Source organism: Urocampus carinirostris, chromosome 19 (assembly GCF_059441175.1).
Source record: "Urocampus carinirostris isolate Australia breed hairy pipefish chromosome 19, RoL_Ucar_1.0, whole genome shotgun sequence".
NCBI classification, from domain to species: Eukaryota; Metazoa; Chordata; class Actinopteri; order Syngnathiformes; family Syngnathidae; genus Urocampus; species Urocampus carinirostris.
In genome coordinates, this window is record NC_142367.1 from 14,134,960 (window position 1) to 14,156,204 (window position 21,245).

General features: G+C 38.8%; 1 protein-coding gene across 2 annotated transcripts; it reads right to left on the reverse strand.

Moving 5' to 3' along the window:
* Positions 1–29: 29 nt before the first annotated feature.
* Positions 30–18,069, reverse strand: mapk8b (mitogen-activated protein kinase 8b). Of its 2 annotated transcripts, none has more exons than XM_088323083.1 (12): positions 17,739–18,069; positions 11,399–11,565; positions 10,922–11,051; positions 10,673–10,731; positions 9,548–9,686; positions 9,049–9,214; positions 8,346–8,417; positions 5,392–5,574; positions 3,526–3,650; positions 3,391–3,454; positions 3,123–3,200; positions 30–1,768 (listed from the first exon to the last, which is right to left on the reverse strand). In XM_088323083.1, the coding sequence occupies exons 2-12, from the start codon at positions 11,518–11,520 to the stop codon at positions 1,710–1,712; spliced, it is 1,197 nt and encodes a 398-aa protein (XP_088179209.1). In that variant the 5' UTR covers positions 11,521–11,565; positions 17,739–18,069; the 3' UTR covers positions 30–1,709. The 2 variants fall into 2 exon arrangements, with proteins under 2 accessions (XP_088179209.1, XP_088179210.1); XM_088323084.1 differs by lacking the exon at positions 8,346–8,417 and adding an exon at positions 8,578–8,649.
* Positions 18,070–21,245: the final 3,176 nt, after the last annotated feature.

A 21,245-nucleotide genomic window follows, 5' to 3' on the forward strand; every position in this document is an offset into this window, starting at 1 on the left:
TGTGTCTTTGATAAGAAAAACAAAAGCACTTACCAAAGTGTAGTCTTTTATTCATAGTTCACATCGTTTTTGTTCTTCCATTTTATTGAGTTGAAGAGGCATCATGAAAACCCAGTGCATGTTTGTTTTCCGCCTGTCCCGGCTGTAGACACGTCCAAACTCGGGATAGGATTTATTATTACACGTTATTCTTACCGCAGTCTTTAGTCTCCGAGAGACGACGGGCAGTACCAACACTTTGTTCAGGCGAGGGGTGAAAATATTCCACAAAGAAAAGACGTAGGACTCTCTTCACTATGGTAGGTCGACTTTACATTATGTACACAGTCTGTGAAAGTGACACCCCTCAGTCAAATAAATAAATAATAATGGCATCTGTTATTCACACCTCTTTTCATACAGATAAAATGATGCCGCGTCAGGTCGTTTATCAAAGCTACCTTCGGTTCGGATTGCTTGAGGACCAATGGGTGATATCAAATTTCTTCCGCTATGCTGCTTCGAGATTAGGTAAACGATCTCAAAAAACACTGTTTACATTAATAGATAACCAACATTAAAAACATTTTTGGTTTGGGTCATGTCGTCCAAAAATCCCTTAGATTACCACGCCGGTTTATAGCAATGTACTAATTGCACATTTTCTTGTGTTAAAATCAAGCATTGTGATTTGGTGCATTATTGCCATCTACTGGACAATTGCAGTAAAAGCAGATCTTTTTGTCGTTTGACTTAAATGCTGCCTTTCAATGCTACAACAGAAACAATTTCAATATCCGATTCTGAAATAGAATACAACATTTTTGGCAGCGTTTAGTCGTGCACAGTTTAAAGATTTCTCCTCCAACACAGCTGACTGGAATAACCGACAAAAGCTGAATAATGAGTTGAGTCAATTAGAAACTGTGTAGCGGGAGAGTAAAACTGCCGAATCGCGCTGAAGGTTCATTGTCGGGCGTACAATTCACTAAGAGATTAGCGAAAATTCACCCACAGACACCTATTTTCCTAATAAACGCCGGTTGGTCAACTTTGATAAAAGACCTTCGAGACACGGACTCAAAATGATTCAAATAAAAACAACCCGCTCGCACACACGCGCAGAAGTGGTTCTCAATGGACACTACTGTTCAGATGCCTCCGAAACATCACAAATGACTTATTACAGTACGACAGGCACTTTTGAGTACAAACACGTCAAAAGACAACATTATTGCATAAAGTAAAAGTTGTGCTGCTGTTTTAAACATGCAACTTTCTCACCATAGCGGCCGTCATGAACACACGACAGTATTAAAAGTTACTAATAACGGGATGTTTTTCACCATTTTTCTTTCCCTTCTCTCAGTACATTAAAAATCACAGGTGCCATCTTCTACTGTAAATCCAACTGAACCCGCTCAAGCCATATTTAGTGGAAGCTCAAAAGTGGGACTATGTTTCAACGGGTTTGGCAAATGACAATCACTCATCTAGAGCCAATTATTCAAACTAACTACACGAAGTGATGTGACTTCATATTTATAACCACAAAAACGTAAAAATGTCTTTAAAGTTACAAGGGGAGTGACAACATTTCCAGCATCGGGTCGCAGTGAAATCCCTAAAATTGTCCCTTACCTTGAGATCGTTTTACTCAAAGGTCACATTTAAAACCAACAAAAAAAAGGGCTGCCTTTGGAGACCAAGTGGAGGATCTTGCAAGACGGTCACCTGCAGGAATCCTTTGCGCCGTTTGTTGGCGTCGATTCGCTGCTCACGGCTGCACCTGTGCTATGGTGAGAGGAGGACATCAGTAGAAGTTGCGCCAGAATGCCACAAGAGGGCACCATGGCAATCATAGTATACGGCGTACCAGTGAGGAATAAGTTGTTTTTTTCCCCAGCCTTTCTTTACTCAACGACAAAATACTTTTAAGCCTCAAAACGCACACAGTTTAAACTTTGCAGTGTTACGCTGCATTCCAGAAATTTCGGTATGACCTAAATTTATGTTTTACCATTCACAGGCTGTTTCCACAAGCATTGTCATTTTGTTGAGTGACGTCTGATTGAAGTCGGGGTACATATCTTTGACGACACAACTAGGACCTCCCACCCCTGGTTGGAGGTGGGAAAACTTCGACTTCCCTCTTTTCTGGAATGCAACATAAATTCTTAAAGAATTTACATTTCCACGATACCCGTCTGCTATTGGTCAGCATCCTTTTCCAGATATTCGAATGCTGTTACGTTATTGGCTAAACGGCAAAGACAATCGGGGCAATTATCAAAAATAAGGAGGGGATTAAAGCAAGCAAATCTAAGGTCATGATAAGCATCGCAAGTAGAAGTTTTAAAATCAGTCTTAATTTAAATTCACCATCTCCTCCCTACCCTGCATCCACCTGCTACTCCACAAGACCAGCGCAGGTCACATCACATGAGAGGTAAATATAATTTAATTTATGTTAGTCATTTATACCGCGTGTCAAACTTTTATTCCGCAGGCCAAATGTGGCCCGTCACATTATGTGGCCTGCAAGACAATGCTGAGGAGAGCATAAGATACAGTGACTTGCAGATTTAATTGTGTCCACTGGATGTCACCAAAGCCAGGCATAGCTGTATTTGTTGAATACTATTATGTAACCAGAGAACATTGAGGAAACCTGTCCAATGTTATGGTATTTAAAATACGGATCTGCTGACAATGTAAAAAAATACAAAAAAAATAGTACTTGCATGTCTTCACGGAACTTTAATGAAGCTTTAGCTCCTTTCTATGATGTGTATAAATCTAACAGCAAAGTTCTCATATTTGAGTAAACAACTTCATAAAAAACACACTTTTCAATCAATTAATTAGTGTTTGTGTGCTATTTTGTCACTTTCCAGTCTGCGTGAGTTTACCCGAGTTAAACTGTAGAGGAAAGTAATTTAACTTTTGTTGTCTTTTTTCAAATACACTGTTGATGATCAATGCAATAGAGTTTTTGGTGAAGAGAAAAAGCCCTCAATAATCGTTTTATCATCAAGCCTGAATCCTAGTTTTAAAAAACTCCAGCCCTCTAAAGTAGCTAAGGCACCCTATCTAAGAACTGATGAATGTATTCCAGGGGTCTACTGTACACGGACACTCACCAATAGACGGAGACTGTCCTTTGATGACGCCATTTTTTGTCCTTTCCTCCCAGTCCAAGACTTCTTTATATATCAACTCTGGACAAATCAAATATTTTAACAGATGTTAAGAATACGTTTGAGCATAATCCCCCACCGAAGGACAAAATGGGCAAACGAGGGATCAAGGAGTGGAAATGCTCTTATATAACCAAATCGACGCCAGCAGCTCGGCCGAGGGCGGCGGCCGATCGGAGGGCAGAGAATGCCCTGGCGGGAGATTTCTTACCTTTCCACTCCTCCACCGTGTGCTCTCGCTCATCCAGCTGCTTGTCAGTGATGGCCGGGGGCGGCTAAAGAACAGATTGACGACGTTACAAAGCGGCTCTGACAACATGGCAAGGTTTCGGAGGTAAGTACTTACCGCTTCCACTTCGGTGGGGTCGTACCACACGTTGATGTAAGAATGCTGAAGGGCCTCGTCCACCGAGATCCGTTTGGAAGCATCTATGACCAGCATTTTGGACAGCAAGTCTCGGGCTTGACTCGCTGACAAACCAGACGAATAAATGAAAACGCTTGACCAAACCATGAGTCAAGATATACATTTTCAGTTTTGTTTCAAGCTTGTTTGGCGTAGTGATGGCCCTGGGGAAGAAATCGTATCCGAGCCCGATTGTATTTAATCCGTTTCTTAATCCATTGGCACATTCTAAAGATGATTTTTCTTATTGTATCAAAATATGAAAATACATTTCAAAAGCATTGCCCATTTTGACTCTTTTTTTTCTTATTTTAATAACAAAGAAGTTGAAAAAAAACTAAAATTGTAATTAAATGTGAAAATTCTGAAAATATTGCTCATTTGCTGATGTACTTTAAAATAGAAAAGTAAAAATATATATACTAAATTTACACTTAAATGTAAAGATTCTGAAACAATTGCTTACAAAAGTTAGAAAAAAAATGTATTGAAATTTGAAAATATAATCTGAAAATATTGCTTATTTTGACACATTTTTCTTTTTTTTAACTGGAGGAACAAGTAAAAATATCATGCAATAAGTCAAAATGAGCAACATTTTCTAAATTTGTATTGTTTAAATAAGAGTTAAAAAGTTAAAATATAGCAAAAGACGAAAGGTTAAAGGCAAAACGACATATTTTCCATTGAAAAAATAATTCCAAAACTGAGCAAATTAATTTTAAATACGTTTTTTAGTCTTTTAAAAGTTGTTTGTTCAATATTCATACAAGCATCGAAAACAAGCGAAGTAATTCAGGACTTACTGTTCTCAACAAAAATAGACTTTTTTATAATCTTCTAAAACAAGTTTTAAATACATAGTAAAAAACGAATTATACGAATATTGTCTTGCCAATGGCTTAGGATTATTTCAGCAGTGTATAGACGTCAAATATTGCTACCAGGCTATACACGTCAATTATTACTTTTAACCGAGGAGGAAAAAATGCAGCTAGATTATGGCTTGAATATTCAAGTAGGGAATTAACTGTAGAGTTCAAACCTTAAAACCCCTGTGTGAAATATTTGACCACTAGATGACACTGTATTGTCTAATGCAAACAAAAAAAAGTACCACAGCAAGTTACCAGACAAACATGGCGGCGACCTTTGTTCGGCCTTTCATTATGTAAAAGAATTACATTTCTCGACTTTTTAAAAAATATCACATCTGTAAGATTCGCTCAGGTAGTTTTCCCTCGTATTCAAATCAATGTTTTTTTTCACAGTTAGGAGGCATTAAATGTTACACACTGTCCCTTTAAAATAAACTTGAGAATTCAAGCAATTTGGTACTTTCCAGCTGACCATATAACAAGAGCATCAAACTGTTGTTTCCTCCTGGATTAACAAACAGCCTGATGGAAATAATGATCTATCACCAAACAACACAAACGGTCCTGACAGGGAACACAGATGTCAAAAGAAATATTCTCCTCTTTTATAAACCAGGGCAGGAAGATGTGCCGCTCCCTCACCGCCCTTTCCTCAGCAACCGCAAAGCGAGTGCTTGCAGTTAACGCTCTTGTCATATTCTCTCCATTTCCTCATGAAGACACGCGCTCGAGGTTAAATTGCGTCTCGGTAAACAACTTTGTGCTCAAGCGTCAGCTTCCGTATTAAGAGCTTATTCCGAGGCAGTGACTTGTCAAGCGCATACGGACGTCAAATTCTGTCCGAACACGTTTAAAGGTTGTTGCGTAACGATTCGAGAGCTGACATTTAGCGGGGCCTCCGGCGTGCGATAAGACAGCTCGTGTTTACCTTTCAGTTTGTTGTGTTCCGAGTCGGCGGGAAACAGGACGTCTGGGAAGAGCTTCTCGAAGGTGTAGCCGGCGTAGCGCGGTCGGTTCTCCACGTAAGTCCGGACCGACTGGTTGAGCTTCATCAGGAACTCCTGAGACGGCGTACCCAACTGCTCGATCACCTTGTTCCACTGATCGATATCTTTGGGTGATGCTGTTAAGATAATAACTCAGGGGATGGACGTGCTAACCGAGGATTTAAAATATGGTTGTCTAAAACGGACCCCGTGGTGAAACCAGGGATGTCAAACTCGAGTTTGGCTCGAGGCCGGATCCAGACTTTCTGTTCTCGAGTGGGCCGGATCAGTAAAAGAAGGTTTAGCTTGCAGTAGGTTTTCTGTATTATGCTTGAACATTAAGCCTACAGTGTTCATATAACTTTTACATGGCTAATTTCAAGCACTTTCTAAGACTTTCAACGCCATTTTTTTAAATTCAAAGAAGAAATCCAGAACCACAAATATATATGCGATAAACACATTTTTTAATCTTAGGTATGCATTTTTCAATACATAATTTTTAGATCTTGATTAAATCGCCAATATATTTGTGGATCTGAACAATGTTTGTAAATATTTATGAGACAAATATTTCCCTATATACACTAGAGATCAGAATTAGAGAGCAACTTATAAAAAAATAGAATTATTTTAAAATACCGCCTTTACTGTCCCACGGTTAAAATTACATTTTATTGTCTATATCATGGTACCGCAACAATTTTTCACAAAATGACAAAAGGCATTTCACACAAAATAATAATATAAGAAAATCGGAAAACACTGATCAAAGTTAGAGAACAATGAATCTGGCATAAAAAAATATCAGCAATTAGTAAGAAGTGTACGGGCCTCTGATGTGAATGACTTCAGCAACTCTGAAGCCACAGGATAGTACTAGTCTGTCAAACTTTGAACTGGCGAGCAATTCCAGCTGAAGTGTGGCCATTCTACTTGAATGAGTTTGTAGTTTTGTAAGGATTCAATGTTCTTGAAATCATTGATTTGGGCAGCCCAACTTGTCTTGATATGGCTGATAATAATAATAATTTCCTTTGTATTGTCATTCTTTGTAAGAACGAAATGTCGATACACCTGACCCGTTGTAGCGAGCCGATGCAGCCAGGTCATCCTTATCATTTTCATCAGGGTGACCTGCTCCCGAAAGGCTTTCAGTAACTTTAGAACAACCCTAAGTCAGTGAAACTGGCAGTTAGAATGTAAGCTAAATGGGGGTTAACAGATAATCTAGGAAATAAGCCCCATTAAGTGGGAGGCATCTGAACGTGTTCTCTAATTTTGATCAGTGCATTTTTGGCAAAACACACTTTTTGTGTTGAAATTCCTTACCTATTTTGTGAAAACATTTTGTATAGCCCTTCATCACAAAATGTCTAAAAGGACTGCACAGGTTAAAATGACACCATCCCCTGATCTTAAACCAACATGCGAACAAGGAAAAACTCAAAAACCTCAGCATAAGGAAACTAAGAAACCTTGAGAAAGGGCCTCTCAAGTGGAAATCCCCCTTCCTTAGACAGTTGAGCAGTGAAGATGGCATTTTTTTCAGAAGTATTCGATTGTTAGTAAATACTTTTCTAATTTTGATCTCCAGTGTAAGCTTTAGGTGAAAATGGCAGTATTTTTTTCTGAATGCGAAAGAAGGGAGGAGAGAGATGAATGAGAGGAAAAAAGGGTAATATATTTATTAATAAGAAAAACCTCGAATGTTTCTTCAAAATTAGTGTTACATTTGTTTTGATTCAGTTAGCTTGCAATCAAGAATGGTATTAATGCCAAGGTGGTTCTATTTTGACTATTGAACACTTGCAAATAAGATTGCCTATAACAGGGGTGGCGAACACGCGGCTCTAGAGCAGCATGCAGCTCTTGGCCAATAAGAATGCGGCTCTTTGCCTCATCATATTTTCTATATACTGTGGCTCTTTGCCTCGTTTCATGTTTAGTTTTTTCCCCCAATTTAAACACACTTGAATCCATCAGCGTTAATAACAAATAATATTTTGAAATTAATTTGGCAGATTTGTTGTTTTTACGCTGCTCCGGACACATAACTGACTGCCAATCATCTGCGTAGGTTACGTCTATTGCCGGTCAGTGCGTGGTGTGGCTCTTTGACTCTCACAGTTAAAAATTGTGTCTCTTTGTGTCTAACTTGTTCGCCACCCCTGGCCTATAATATCAGGGTTGGGTTATTTTGACTCTCATTGAGCGCTTGCACAATGTTTGCATCATCGTCACTGTCTGACAATCATGTCCAGTTCTTTGATTTCCACACTTTTTGTAAGCTAGGGAGATTTTAAGGAAAATAAGAGGGCTCGGGTGGTTGATTTTTACATATTGGACAGTCTTTTCTTGTTCTCCTTACAAGCTCAAAATTCAATAGTGTCTTATCTCCATGTTTTGAGTGTCTATTAAACTATACATTTATCACCTGCATATCCAAATAAATTGTTCAAGTGATTATATCAAATCAGATAGTGTCATGAGAAATAAAATTCTAAATTGGTTAAATACATTGAGCTATACAATGATTATTTTTTTGATAATGATATGCCTTGTGACAGAGTTGAAGGGATTCCAATATGATTGATGTGATTTTTTTTTTATTACTGTGGTATTATCGTTCAGTCTCTAGGATATACCAATGTGAAAAGGCGCGACAGTTAAGGGGAACGGGACAAAGATAAGCACTGTATTTTTTCCGTCAGACCCTTTTATTCCTTTCATTTTTCATCTCAATTGAATTGTGAAGTTGTGGAATGTAAATGTACTGTTGCATCTGAATGAACAGAGGAAAAAAAACAAACCCCCAAAAAACTCCATACTGCGTGCAAAGTTGTGAAAATGGATGAGAGACAACATTTCAGATGGAGGTTCATTGTAAGGATACGATCAGTGCCGGGAAACAACACACTACCCCGCACCATTTCGGCCATGATGCAGCCAACAGACCAGACATCAACTGAAAAAATGGAATGACATTATCATGCAGGATGTAAATCATATTTGGAATGACTGTAAAAAAAGACAGAACAATGTGATGGTGCTTACAATGTGAGAGAAATAAAACGCATGCACATCAAATTTTCCCCTGTCGATGGAGTAAAGCGCTTCAAGGATACAATCCCTTCCTGGGAAAAGGATTTTGTGGCGAACCATTTCTGCCATGATGCAGCCCACAGCCCATATATCCACTACAATTGCGCAGCATTAAAGGAGGGAAAACAATCAGCGACACTAATGTGAGGATGGAAAGATTTACTTCGTTGCCGTTGCTCAAGGGTATGAAAACAATCACTTAAAAATAATTCCGAGGCCAAAGAATTATTTCTCGTCATGCAAATTAAAACACAGCGGTTATGTTGTGCGTCTCCCCTCACGATTCATAATGTCATAGCCTACTTTTCAACCCTAAGCACCATGAGAAGTAGAATATTGCACTTAACTAGGCTGAATGACAATCAGACGAGGGCTCGTAAAACCCCAAACACATGCTTGGAAAAATACGTCCCAAAATGTCCTACCAAGACCCCGATACCTGAGAGTGACCTTTGGAGGAATATGAAAACTATGTCTCCTAACCAGCCTCTCACCGTTAGCCTGGTAACCCATGCCCAGGATGACTTCAGGGGCACGATAGTAGCGGGTGACCACGTAGGGCGTCATGAGGAGCCCGGTGGCGGCTGTCCTGGCCAGGCCAAAGTCCAGGATCTTCAGCGTGCAATCGGACTTGACCACAATGTTGCTTGGCTTCAGGTCCTGAGGGCGAAAAACATTCAAAATGTGTCCTTTCGGTCTATTTGGTTAACACATTTTAGTGAATCTTGAATGAGCCAGCTTTATTTATTTTCGAAATGAATCGGCGGCTGTGAGTCATGTTGCATGTGTCCACCTCGAGAAGGTTTCGCGTGCAGAGGCGCTTGCCGGTTTTCTCTGCCCGTGGCTCAATTAGTTCTGCTTGGCAAAGCCAAAGTCTGGCCGATTGACAGACTAAGGGTTTATTTCCTTCAAGGTGTACTTGAGTGTTTTTCTGACTCCTCAGAACTCAATAGGATGGTTTTTTTTTTGTGAAATGTCACAAAATCCACTGACCCTGTGAATGATTCCAGCGGCGTGCAAATGTTTGATTCCACACAGCATCTGGTAGAGCAAGTAGGAGAGCCTCTCGTGGTCCAGCTCCATCTGAATCACTTGGCAGAGGTTGGCATCCATCAACTCCATTACCAAATATCTACAAAGACGTGTAAAAAGAGTTCATTGAGCGGCCATGGAGAAACATAAACAATGGCATTTGAGGCGACGATATAGCACGCGTGTCTCGTGGCATTTAAGAACTGCATAGTGACGAAATGGAATCTGACAGTTGTTGTCACTGTGTAGAAAATCTTGTTGGGAACTTTTACATTTCAAAGTGAATCCCGACCGACAGTGTTTTTCACTTTCAAAAACAATTTGTGTGAACAATTAGCACCATTTATAGAATTTTCAATAAAAACAAATCTGACAAATCAATTTATGTCAAAGTTTGCATGGTTTGACATTAGATTATTGCAAAGACAGTAGGATTAGCAGTTATTAGCATTGTCCTCAATGCCAGCATTAGTAATGAAAGGAATGTAAAGCTGACATCAGCTGCCAAATGATTTTGCATCGACTGCAAAAGTGACGCTAGCATCTATAGGCTAATGCAGCTAGCAGCTCCGTTAGCCAAAATATGTACTAAATCCAGGCCAGGGACTGCCAGGAAGAATAAACAATCCAACGATCTTTCCGTTTGTTGATATCACGATCTTGTTTAAGTCCTTTGCAATCTGATACGGTTATATCGCCAACTTCTAAAACAGGGCCATTCTTTTATCCTGGAATTTTTTTCTGTGAGCCTCCAGCTACCATTTGTTCAACTTCCTTTTGAGCTCCAATCAGGCAGAAACAAGAAAGACAACGCACAAACAGCATTGCACACAATTCTGCAGCAGTACATGGAATCAGTCCATGCCACCATTTCAAATACATGCTTTAAACATATAACTCACGGATTAAGGATTGAACAAACATCAAACTGCATCTGATCTTCAATGAGACTTTTAAATGTGAGCCCAACTCTCCGAGCGCCCATAAATGTCAGTAAATATAATCCGAGCCCCCCTTGTGTGCTTCCTCGTGCATTAATTGCCACGTGCACTGGGTGAGCTGAGCCACAAACTGGGTTATACTCACACGTCCTGGAACTCCTCTAGTGTCTTCTGCGGCGTGAATACATTTAATAGACCGATTATCTGTTGAAATAAAGAGGAAGTTTTTACTCTATGTATTATGAAAGTTGGCGGCTGGCTGAGCATTGTCAATAAAGTAAGGGGTTTTTCATTTCCTTGCGATGAGAGCAATGCAGTTAAAATGACAAGTTGCCAGTCAAAATTTTCCTCAAGGTAAACACATATATAAAAAATGGATAGAAAGAAAACTCACATTCTTGTGGTTGACACATTTCATGAGAACCAATTCTCTGTAGGCCCGTTTGGCGTGCGTTTGATTTTGGAAAGGTCTGCTCAGCTTCTTGATGGCCACATTCCTTTCCAAGTTGTGGTCGTAAGCCGAACTAAAGTGAAAATGCAATCTCATAATAAAAACATAAGGAGGATTTTTGGGTGAGAGTTAGAAATTGTACATTCTAGTTTGGCTCTTGTTTTTATAAAACTAAAGCTTGAAAATTGATTGATTCATAGTCTGGATTAAACTTAAATTCAGATAGGTGTTGCATCTAAAAAGAGTAAAGAACACCAACGCTACAACACAAACTAATTTGATTATTTATTTATTTATTTTACCGAGCACTACACTTTTTCACAGATTACTTTCACGCATTGCTCAACCACTCCTGACTGATCAATTTAGCGCCAGGTCAGACAGCCGATAAAAGAAAGTTAAATTTAGAACGTGACTCACCAGACGATTCCCTGTGCTCCGGATCCGATGGGTCGGAGGTTCTGGTAGCGCTTTAAAACCATAAAAGTGGAGTCGCCCACATCTATACTGTAGTATTCCTTCTCACGCTTGTTGCGGTTCATGGTTTCGCCTTAAACTGCAGCTGAGCATCCAAGTGGAGGTGACACCTGCAGGGAACACCGAAGGGCAAGGAGGAAACAAATTTAGATAAACCAGTCAGTGTCCCACATATTCTTGTTTATTTTAAAACATTCATCCATTGATCCTCTCGTTCATTCATTCATCTCACACACACATAAAAAAAGGCAACTCAAAACGTATTAGTTGAATTACAAGCCAAGAAACTTTCAAAGTTCTATATATCATGCTGGATTACGGTGTATGAAACATCAAAAACCTTAAAACCTCTAAAACGCAGCATGCAAAAATTCAGACTGTTAGAAAACAAATAGATTCCCGACCATTTGGGGTTGTGGGTGCGAAGGTCAAAGTCCAAGAAGATGGCACAATGAGATAGGCAGAGGATGCATTGAAGCAGGAAGCTGGCACCCATGCCAACTCCAGGACGGAAGAATCATTAAAAGGATTTGGATCATTGCGCTGAGGAGATCGGGCCAGAGTATGATAGCTGGATGTTTCTAGGGCCGTGACAACCAAGCAACCTTCCTTTCAGAGCCGATTAGTTTCCAATGAACTTTATTTTCTGTGTTGTCGTCCTTGGTCAAGTTAACTACAAATACTTAATCCTACTGTTGCTCACTTCAGATTCAGATTCAAATCTACTTTATTGTCATTCTAGTACACGTGTATACAGAACGAAATGTCGATACATCTGACCCGCACAGTTTCCTTGAACTTGTATTATTTGCTGGCACATTTTATTTATGCTAAATGGAATTCGTGAGGAAACCAATTTATTTTTATTCAATCGTCAATCTTTGGACCAACAGTAGGTAAGTATTTGCAAATGGTTTGCTATATTTCCAAAAACGATGTTGTGAATCCAACACAGTGAGCCTATAACACACTTGACTTTTCACAGTCTCGCTACTTCACAAATTTGTATTGTGCATTGTGTTCTACATTCTGCCTAGCTAAACCTCAACAGTCTCTCCAACTCTCTACCTGTGCGCCAACAATGTTGCAGTTTAACATGTACATGTACGTAAAACAGCTTAACAAATATACGTTACGTACGTGCAAATTCTCTTGCAATTCAGAGTTTCTCAAAAACCCATAACTTCACCAAAACCTTCAGCCAGTGATGGCAAAATGAAGCCCAATTAACGCAGGGAATCTCTGCAAATGCTTCTCAACCACACGCATGCACACTTCAAGAGGATTCATGTCCTCGAATACGCCATAATGTGGACAGAAAAATGTATACCATGCTTAGTGCATTGAAATAAATTGTCGGGGTGTAAATCATTCTCCTTGTGATTAAGGACTTGACTTGACTTTTATTTGTGACGATTTTGAAAAACGAAGTTGCCTCCCTGGAATCGATTTTTGTGACGTCATATCCCTTGCGTAAAAATGTGGGAAAGCAATAGGGCTGTCGCAAATATGACATATTTGTCTAATAGAAAATATTTTTCATAATCGCGATTAAGGTCTTTTTTTCTTTAAAAAGCTGTATGACCCACCAGGCAAAACAATTTTAATTTACGAGTTCATAATCAAGCACGGCGGCGCAGTGGTTAGCGCTTGTGCGGCACAGTTCATGTCATGGGAACCTGTCGTGGGTTCAAATCCAGCTCCAGACTTCCTGTGCGGAGTTTGTATGTTCTCCCCGTGCTTGCGTGGGTTTCCTCCGGGCACTCCGGTTTCCTCCCACGTTCCAAAAACATGCATTTCAGGTGAATTGGCCGGTCCAAATTGTCCCTAGGTGTGAATGAGCGAATGAGTTGTCTGTCCCTGTGTGCCCTGCGATTGGCTGGCAACCAGTTCAGGGTGTCCCCTGCCCACTGCCCGGAGATGGCTGGGATGGGCTCCAGCCCCCCCGCGACCCTAATGAGGATAAGCGGTACGGCTGATGAGATGAGATGAGTTCATAATCAAGTTGATGTCAAGTTTAGAGCTTAAGATGTGCAATTGCTTGTTTTTTTTTTACAGTTTCTAAAAGAAACTGTTTATTTAGTTATACCTCCCTTTAATGTTTACCGTTTTTTTCCAAAGCCTAAGAACTTCAACAAAAGAGGCATTCGTCTGCTGCTAACTGAAATCACTTTAAATATGTTAAATTATTCATACTTGAAAAGAAGCAAAGAGATTTGTATCTGCTCTTCTGTTGTATTAACTAAGTGAGTGTGTGTGTGTTGAAATTAAAATATTGTTTTTATCATCTGTGCACCTCATTTTTGCACTTAATTACTGAAAAGTTGAGTCAAAGACCTTACGACTTGTTAACTCACCTGTGCATTATCCCTCAAAATGTTTTAAGCTAACAGGCTTAAATCGTGCACTGTGGCCTTTGTTTTAATAAAACAGAACAAATAGCTAAGTTAATAATGATCTCTTGATTAATTCTTGACTTGACTTTTGACCATTACATTGCTCTTATTACGGTGTTCAGTATTAATATAAGGCAGATATTTTTATAAAAGCATATAATGCAATGGGATTTTTATAACCGACAGACTGATGAGAATTGTTTGAACATCATTAATGATTTACTGTCCCAGAAGTGTATGATTTGAGTTGCTTGTTTGGAAATGAAAATAAATGAAATCACAATCATCAATTATATCAAACTGCAATCATCGAGAATCGTGATATTAAGAGAATCAGCACCTTAGTATTGTGATGCAATTAAATCGTGACTGTATTAGTGTTGTCAAAAACATCACGTTATTATTATTACCGCGTTAATGCAAATTATTTTTAATGGCGTCATTTATTTCTGCACGAGATTAATGTTCATTGTGACCAAGTGACCTTGTAGTAGTTATAAGCTGTGGCCACTTGCAGCAACCTTAGAAAAACTACAGGATCCAGTTGTAACCCGGACACATAACAATAGGCACGCCCCACGTCTGTGTTTAGTCCTGCGGCTTCCCTGCGCACTCGCTGTGTTCTGTTTGCGTGAAACGCTGAAATTAATTCAAAAGAAATTCTAAACGGAAAGTTTAATATAAAAAAGTTGCAAAATGGATCAGTTGACAAGACCAAAGTAATCTGCATGAACTGTCAGTGTGAACTGCAATATCACCATAGTACATCCAGTCTGAAATATCACTTAATGTCCAAACATACAGCAAATATGAATTCCGCACCATTCTCTTCATCAAAAACAGGCAACACTGGATAGCTTTCGACACAGGCATATGGATAACGAAACCAAATATTTATTTTTCATCTGTTAATTGACAGTTTTAAATTGTGTGAAATGTTCCTTCAAATGTGAATGACTGTTCAGAGTTCAAATGAAATATAACACTACTTTGTTTTCAAGAAAGAAAAGTAGCAAAAACCAAGACTCTCCACTTTTTAATTTTGATAAGTTTTGAAATGATAATTAAAGGGACATTTATAATAGATTAAAATGGGCAAATAATGTACTTTTAATCACTAGTTAACTGTGATATCCATGAATAACTGCAATAAAATATTTTAATCGATTGACACCACTAATATATATATATATATATATATATATATATATATATAGACCCTCTGCACACGCGTGACCTAATCACAGGACGAAACCATGACGGACGGTAGGCACCCATAGTACACAGTGGACGAGGCCAGTAAACAGTAGACGACAACAAATCAGCTATACCTTTCAACACCATTGGCATTGACTAGTCAAACCAATATCGTGAAGTTATCGGATGAGGTGGCTCACCTTGTTGGAAAGCACAAAGGGCGCTATTAAGAGAAACTGAGGCAAGTATTAGCAATGCTAGCTACCTAGCGATACAGTTTTCCTCCTGAGACATTCACACATCTAAACAAATAGTCAGTCCACACCATTTGTTCTATTATAATGCAAATGAAGTATCCCCATACACCGGTGCTGATCTAAAAGCTTATAAAAGTCTGGATGCTTACCAGTTTTGCATAGCTGGCAAGCGTCACTGTACTGCGTTTTGCCAACAAATGCACAACGCAAAATGTTTCCCTTGCGCATACGACCAGTTTTCCTCAAATGCATGTTCAACCTGTGCTGGCTTCATCATTAAATAGACGCCATTTGATTCACACCTGAGATCGGTTGCCACACTGCTATCTTTTTAACACATCCCTTTGAACTATTTGCCCGAATTGCATAGCCTTTGGAGTGTGCCTTTTATGAGAGCTGGGTCTTGTCAAAAAACGATTGTATAAGGGGCTACATTAATTTCCATCTAGGTGAGCAAGAGGCAAATGTTAGGCTGAAGAAGTCAAAATCATAGATTAGCAAAAATGTGTTTTACTACGTATCACGTTCACATATTTTATAGTTTTCCTTGAAAGGACTCACTTGATCCGTGTTTTTAGAAACTACAATTTAAAATACTACTTAGTTGAACAATAAATGACTGTCTAATCGTGAGAAAAAAAAATTGGGAGATAGACCATTGTGGTACATGCAGGTACGTGTATCGGCAAAATGTTTGGAATGTATCAATTCAAAATGAAGGCTGGGTGCATTCCTGAGTCTTGGATGTGTGTGTTGGGATAAAAAAACGGATCATTTACTTTTGTTGTCAAATTTGATCAGATTAGATCAGATTATTTTTTCCAAAGATAATACTATAAGATGAATAAAAACAGCAACAATGACCTATAACAAATAACAATGCTTAGACCTGTCACGGTATGTTTCTGGATGATATTATATAATAATGCAAGTACCCAATTAGCAAATTTCATACAATCATGAGATTTTATCTTAATATTGAATTTCTTTAGATGTATTCTTGAACAATGATGCTACTAAATGTGAATGCACTATTTACAAATAGATTTATAACTTTGGCCAGTCTACAAGAACTACTTTTTAAATAATGCCTACCTACCCAGATATTATCTTATTATTCTCTTTTCATTTTTTTTAAGTCAAGTTATGTTTATTTGTATAGCCCTTCATCACGAGGAGTCTCAAAGGTCACAGATTATTGCAAAACTGCAGACTACACCATCCCCTGATCGAATACCTACATGAGGGCAAGGAAAAACTCAAAACCTCATCATGAGGTAAATGAAGAAACCATGAGAAGGCACCGCACATGAGGTAATCCCCTTCCAGGAATCTCATTGTAAACAATGTAAAATATGTTTCAATAGAAGACAGTAAGCGTAATTATATTTTGATTAAGAATCAATTATACAGTAAACCTAAAATACAACTGGACTCTGATTTGGTTTTGTTAAAAAATGAAAATAGAAAATATCTAAACAAAATTAACCTTTCCTCTGTAACAAAACCCACATCGGTAAATCATTACCACTACAGGGGCAGCAGGAAAACAAAGAACAATATTAGAATTAGAATTGTCTTTATCAGAATTCATTACAAAGCAGTGTACATTGTTTACAATGAGATTAGATGTGGCCCTCCAGGATAAATACGTAATAAAAGACTCAAAAAGAAAAATATATAAAACAATATTAGGATAGGCAATATTAAAAAGGTAGTGCTTGTAGACTAACCTAGATTGTAATTGCATCATAGGGCAAAAAATGAAAATAGTGCATTTAGCAGGAAAACTGCAAAAATAAGAATCAATAACAAGATGTGAGTGTGCGAGTGTGTCCGAACCAAAAAAATGCAGGCTAAGCCATATGCAGCCCCCTGGCAAAAGATTGACTACCATAGCCTTAAATTACTGTAGGAAAGGGGGAAAAACAAGCTTTATTATGCAATTGCCAAAGGCGGGTGATTATTCTTCATGCAATTCCCAGGTCATGCAAAGATGTCATTTATGCTTAAAAACATGTTCATTCACGACAAATGATATAGCACATCAAATGTTAAATATTAATCGTATATCAACATGTAACCGTACAATATTTCAAATAACGAATTTAGCGCCACATCACTCAGTCAAGTCCACATTTCACAGAACTAGCTGAATAGTTGAATACACGGGAGAGAAAACATATCCTATTTAATGGTTAATAAGCAAAGGACAAATAATTAAGAGCAGTTTAGTTTTAGCAGCCTGGTTGCCATGTAGCTGTTAGGCCAGACCTGTCCCGTCTCTGTACTGGGGCGGCGTTACTAGAAACATGTTTGTGACCCAAATGTGGGGGTTTTATATGATAATATAACTATCAATGCTCTTCAATTCATTTCAAATAAGCAAAATAGTAATACAAAAATAAATAAATAACCCGACGTCAAGCTCACCAGTGTCCAAGTAATTCCTACAGCGTCAACCCGCAGTAGTCGTTCGCTGGCCGCCCCGCCGGAGACGCAGCCTGGGCGGTTTGGGAGACGAAATGAAGGCAGGTATCTTCAAATTAAAAGGCAAAGGTCCCGGTAATAGACATGTATGGCTGGGGGGCGAATTAATATTTGGGCTTCCGCGACACAAACACTTTCTGCCATTTCATAGCGACGTCGGGGGAACCTTGCGCTGTTTCCTCGGCTGTGCGACGTTCGAGACCTCCTCGGCGTCCCCGGTTGCTGTTGCGGAAGAAGCGGAAGCGGAAATGACGTAAAGGCGACGTTTCAGATCTGCGTTGCGTTTAAGAACGCTATGCCTTTTAATTCGAAGTCAAGTCATGTTAATTTGTATTGACCCTTTGCACACGTGACCTAACCACCTGACGACACCATGACGGACGGCAGTGACCGGTAGTAAACAGTGCACAACAATAAAAACACCTATACTATTAACATACCTGTCAACCTGTACGTTTTTGCGGTACATATTGAAATATAATATTGTGAATGTACTTGATTGCTGTTGAGATTGTCAAGATTGTTTTCTGTTATTAGTGTCAATAAATTTTTTCAAACCAAAAAAAACAAAGTGCGTTTATTATGCATTTTAAGACGTGTACGACGTACAAGAAAATCTGTAGGAAAAACGCAAATTTGTCAATTATGGGTACCATCCGGTATACACCGTCTATCAGGAATCGTCAAATCAATCAAGTCAAATGAGTTCGCCGCGGTATCATTTTTTTTCGTTGTAAACGAAGCGACCGTTTGATGCTACTGTACGCATGCGTCTGCCGCCGTAGTGCCTAATTTCGACTCCCCTGCAAAATCCTGCCCCCCTCGCGTGATCGTGCATTCTGCATCGCTTCCGATAATAGTAATCATGTTTTATATAATAAGCTTATTAAAACAATAAAGCTATTGTCGGAAGCGCAGCAGAATGCGCGTTCACGCGAGGGGGGAGGATTTTGCAGGGGAGTCGAAATTAGGCACTACACATCAACGGTTGATAATGTAGTTTGAATTACAAAATAGAAATGCCAACAAATTTTTTCCTCCTAAAATATCTTTATTTACAAATTTAAATTTAAAGTGTTATTAATGGACATTTTAGTTACGCTGATTACAATTGTTCTTGATTTTTTTTTCTATTTTTTTTTATTATTAAGAATATGTACAGAATGATATAACTAAACACATGTACAATATAACATGTTAAACTACTAAGATAAACATGTTTGAAAAAAAATATAGTGTAAGATTTTTTTTTGTATTTTGTAAGGGAAAATAGGACAATTTGTAAGGGCATGGAGCCGTAGATGTTGACAGGTATGTATTCAACACTTTTGGCAATGGCGAGTCAAACCAATATTGCGCAGCTGTCGGATGAGGTGGTTCACCATGTCAGAAAGAACTAAGAGCGCCATTTAGAGACACTGAGGATAGCATTAGCAATGATAGCTACATAGCACACATCTAAACAAATCATCAGTCCACACCATCTGTACCACAATATTGTAAACTAAGTATCCCCATACAACGGTGCTCATCTAAAAGCTTATAAAAGTCTGGATGCTTACCAGTTCTTGGTATCTGGTATGCGTTACTGTGCTTCGTTTTACCGACAAATGCACGGCGTGAAATGTTCCCCTCACACAAACGCAACTAAAACCTCTTTTTATCCAATTTGCTGGAGAATTTAATAGAACAGAAATGCATTGGGCATTTGAACATTGTATTGAATCACTTTTGAGCATGCCTAACATATTTATTTTGTGAAATGACCTTTTCTCTTCTGAACGTTTGTCTCTCATATCTGTTGGTAATTTGGCAGTTTACAACAATTTTCAAAACATGTGATATTCGTAAGATTACTGTTTGGAATGCCTGGTTAATCCCAATAAAAGTAGCTCATTTATGTAGGATAAAATGGCAACCGTATGCCACCAAAGTAGCTAGTTAGCCAATTTATTATAATGAGTGTCTTTGAAAAGACTTGTACCAACTTAAACTACATCAAACGTACCTTGTAAAAAATGTTCACTACAAATTCTGGAATTCTTGAGGGCTGCCAGCCTGCCAGTCCCCGTCTACTGTCTTCGTCAAAAGGCATAAAATTCCAAATTGGGCTTGGAAGCCTGCCCACCACACAGGAAATAATCACCATGGTAAAAAGTGGTGGTTACATTCTTCTGTCATAGTTATTGGTATTTGTTTCAACTCAACTGCCAATTCAACTGCCTTGCGCTCAAGTGCTTCTTGCCATCCTTCATGGCTCTCAATCTGCCAGAGAAGGAAACGTGCCGTCACGTGCAAAAGGTCAATAGCCCCGCCCAAATTATTCAAGTCACAAAACATTTTCCCCATGGGAAGTAATAGCATTTATTTTCATACGTTCCTACATATTCCAAAATACCCCAAACATTAATAAACCGTATACCCAACTAGCCAACAAGACCTAGAAAATTAACAAAACGTGTAATTAACCTATCTATCTACCTTGGTCATATCCCTCAAGAGGGGTGACCGACAGCAAGACACACAAATACAATAACAAAGAAAAAAAAGGGAAATAAATAACAAAAAAAAAAAAAAAAAAAACACAAAATCTTTTGGACCATGGCCAACCCAATTGCCCAAACACCCAAACAAGTTAGGCACCTCGGCACCCAAGTTGGTCAGGCTTTCGTCCCTCCAGATGAAACGGGACACCAGAAAGCGGCCATGTCACTCGGGTCAGGGTGACACAACACACTCTTTTGTTCAACAGCAGGGCCCGACAGCTTTCACTGGTTTACCCCTGCCGCATCATACGGGTGCCCAGCCCATCCTTAAGAACGCGTCCACAATCCCACTATCCTTTCACTATCTGAAGTTTAGCATACTTCAAGACACACAGACTCTGATTTTAGGAATTTGGTGAGCTCATCTACAGAAGAAACCTGAACAGAACACACTAAAATAAGAAAAATTTGGGAACAATTATTTGGTTGGGATTTTGGCTGGCATCAGAATAGAAAAATATGATTGGCTTAATTCTACTGTAGAAAGTATTATGGGCAACTGCGCGTTATGGTTATTCTTTTAAGCAACAATAATTTTTTAAATTTATCATTAAAGTGTCGGTGATAAATATGAAAACTAATAAAAAATAGCTTACTACTGTTTTTCACTCGTACACCATTCTTCTTTTGCGCGATAATTTACCTCATTCTTCAAGACATCGAACATAACTATTGGGGAGCTACATTTGGAAAAGCTTAACGCAACATTATATTTGTCATATTTAACTTATAAATGATTGCAACTCCCCTTATTAAAGCCCCAGTGCATAAAATTTGACCACTAGATGCCACTAGTCCGAACAATAACCAATTCCATAGGTCACAGCGTAGCAATTGTCGGTCAAACATGGCGGCGACCTTCAGTAGGGATTCCACTTCGTAAAATGAATAAACATGTCTTGAC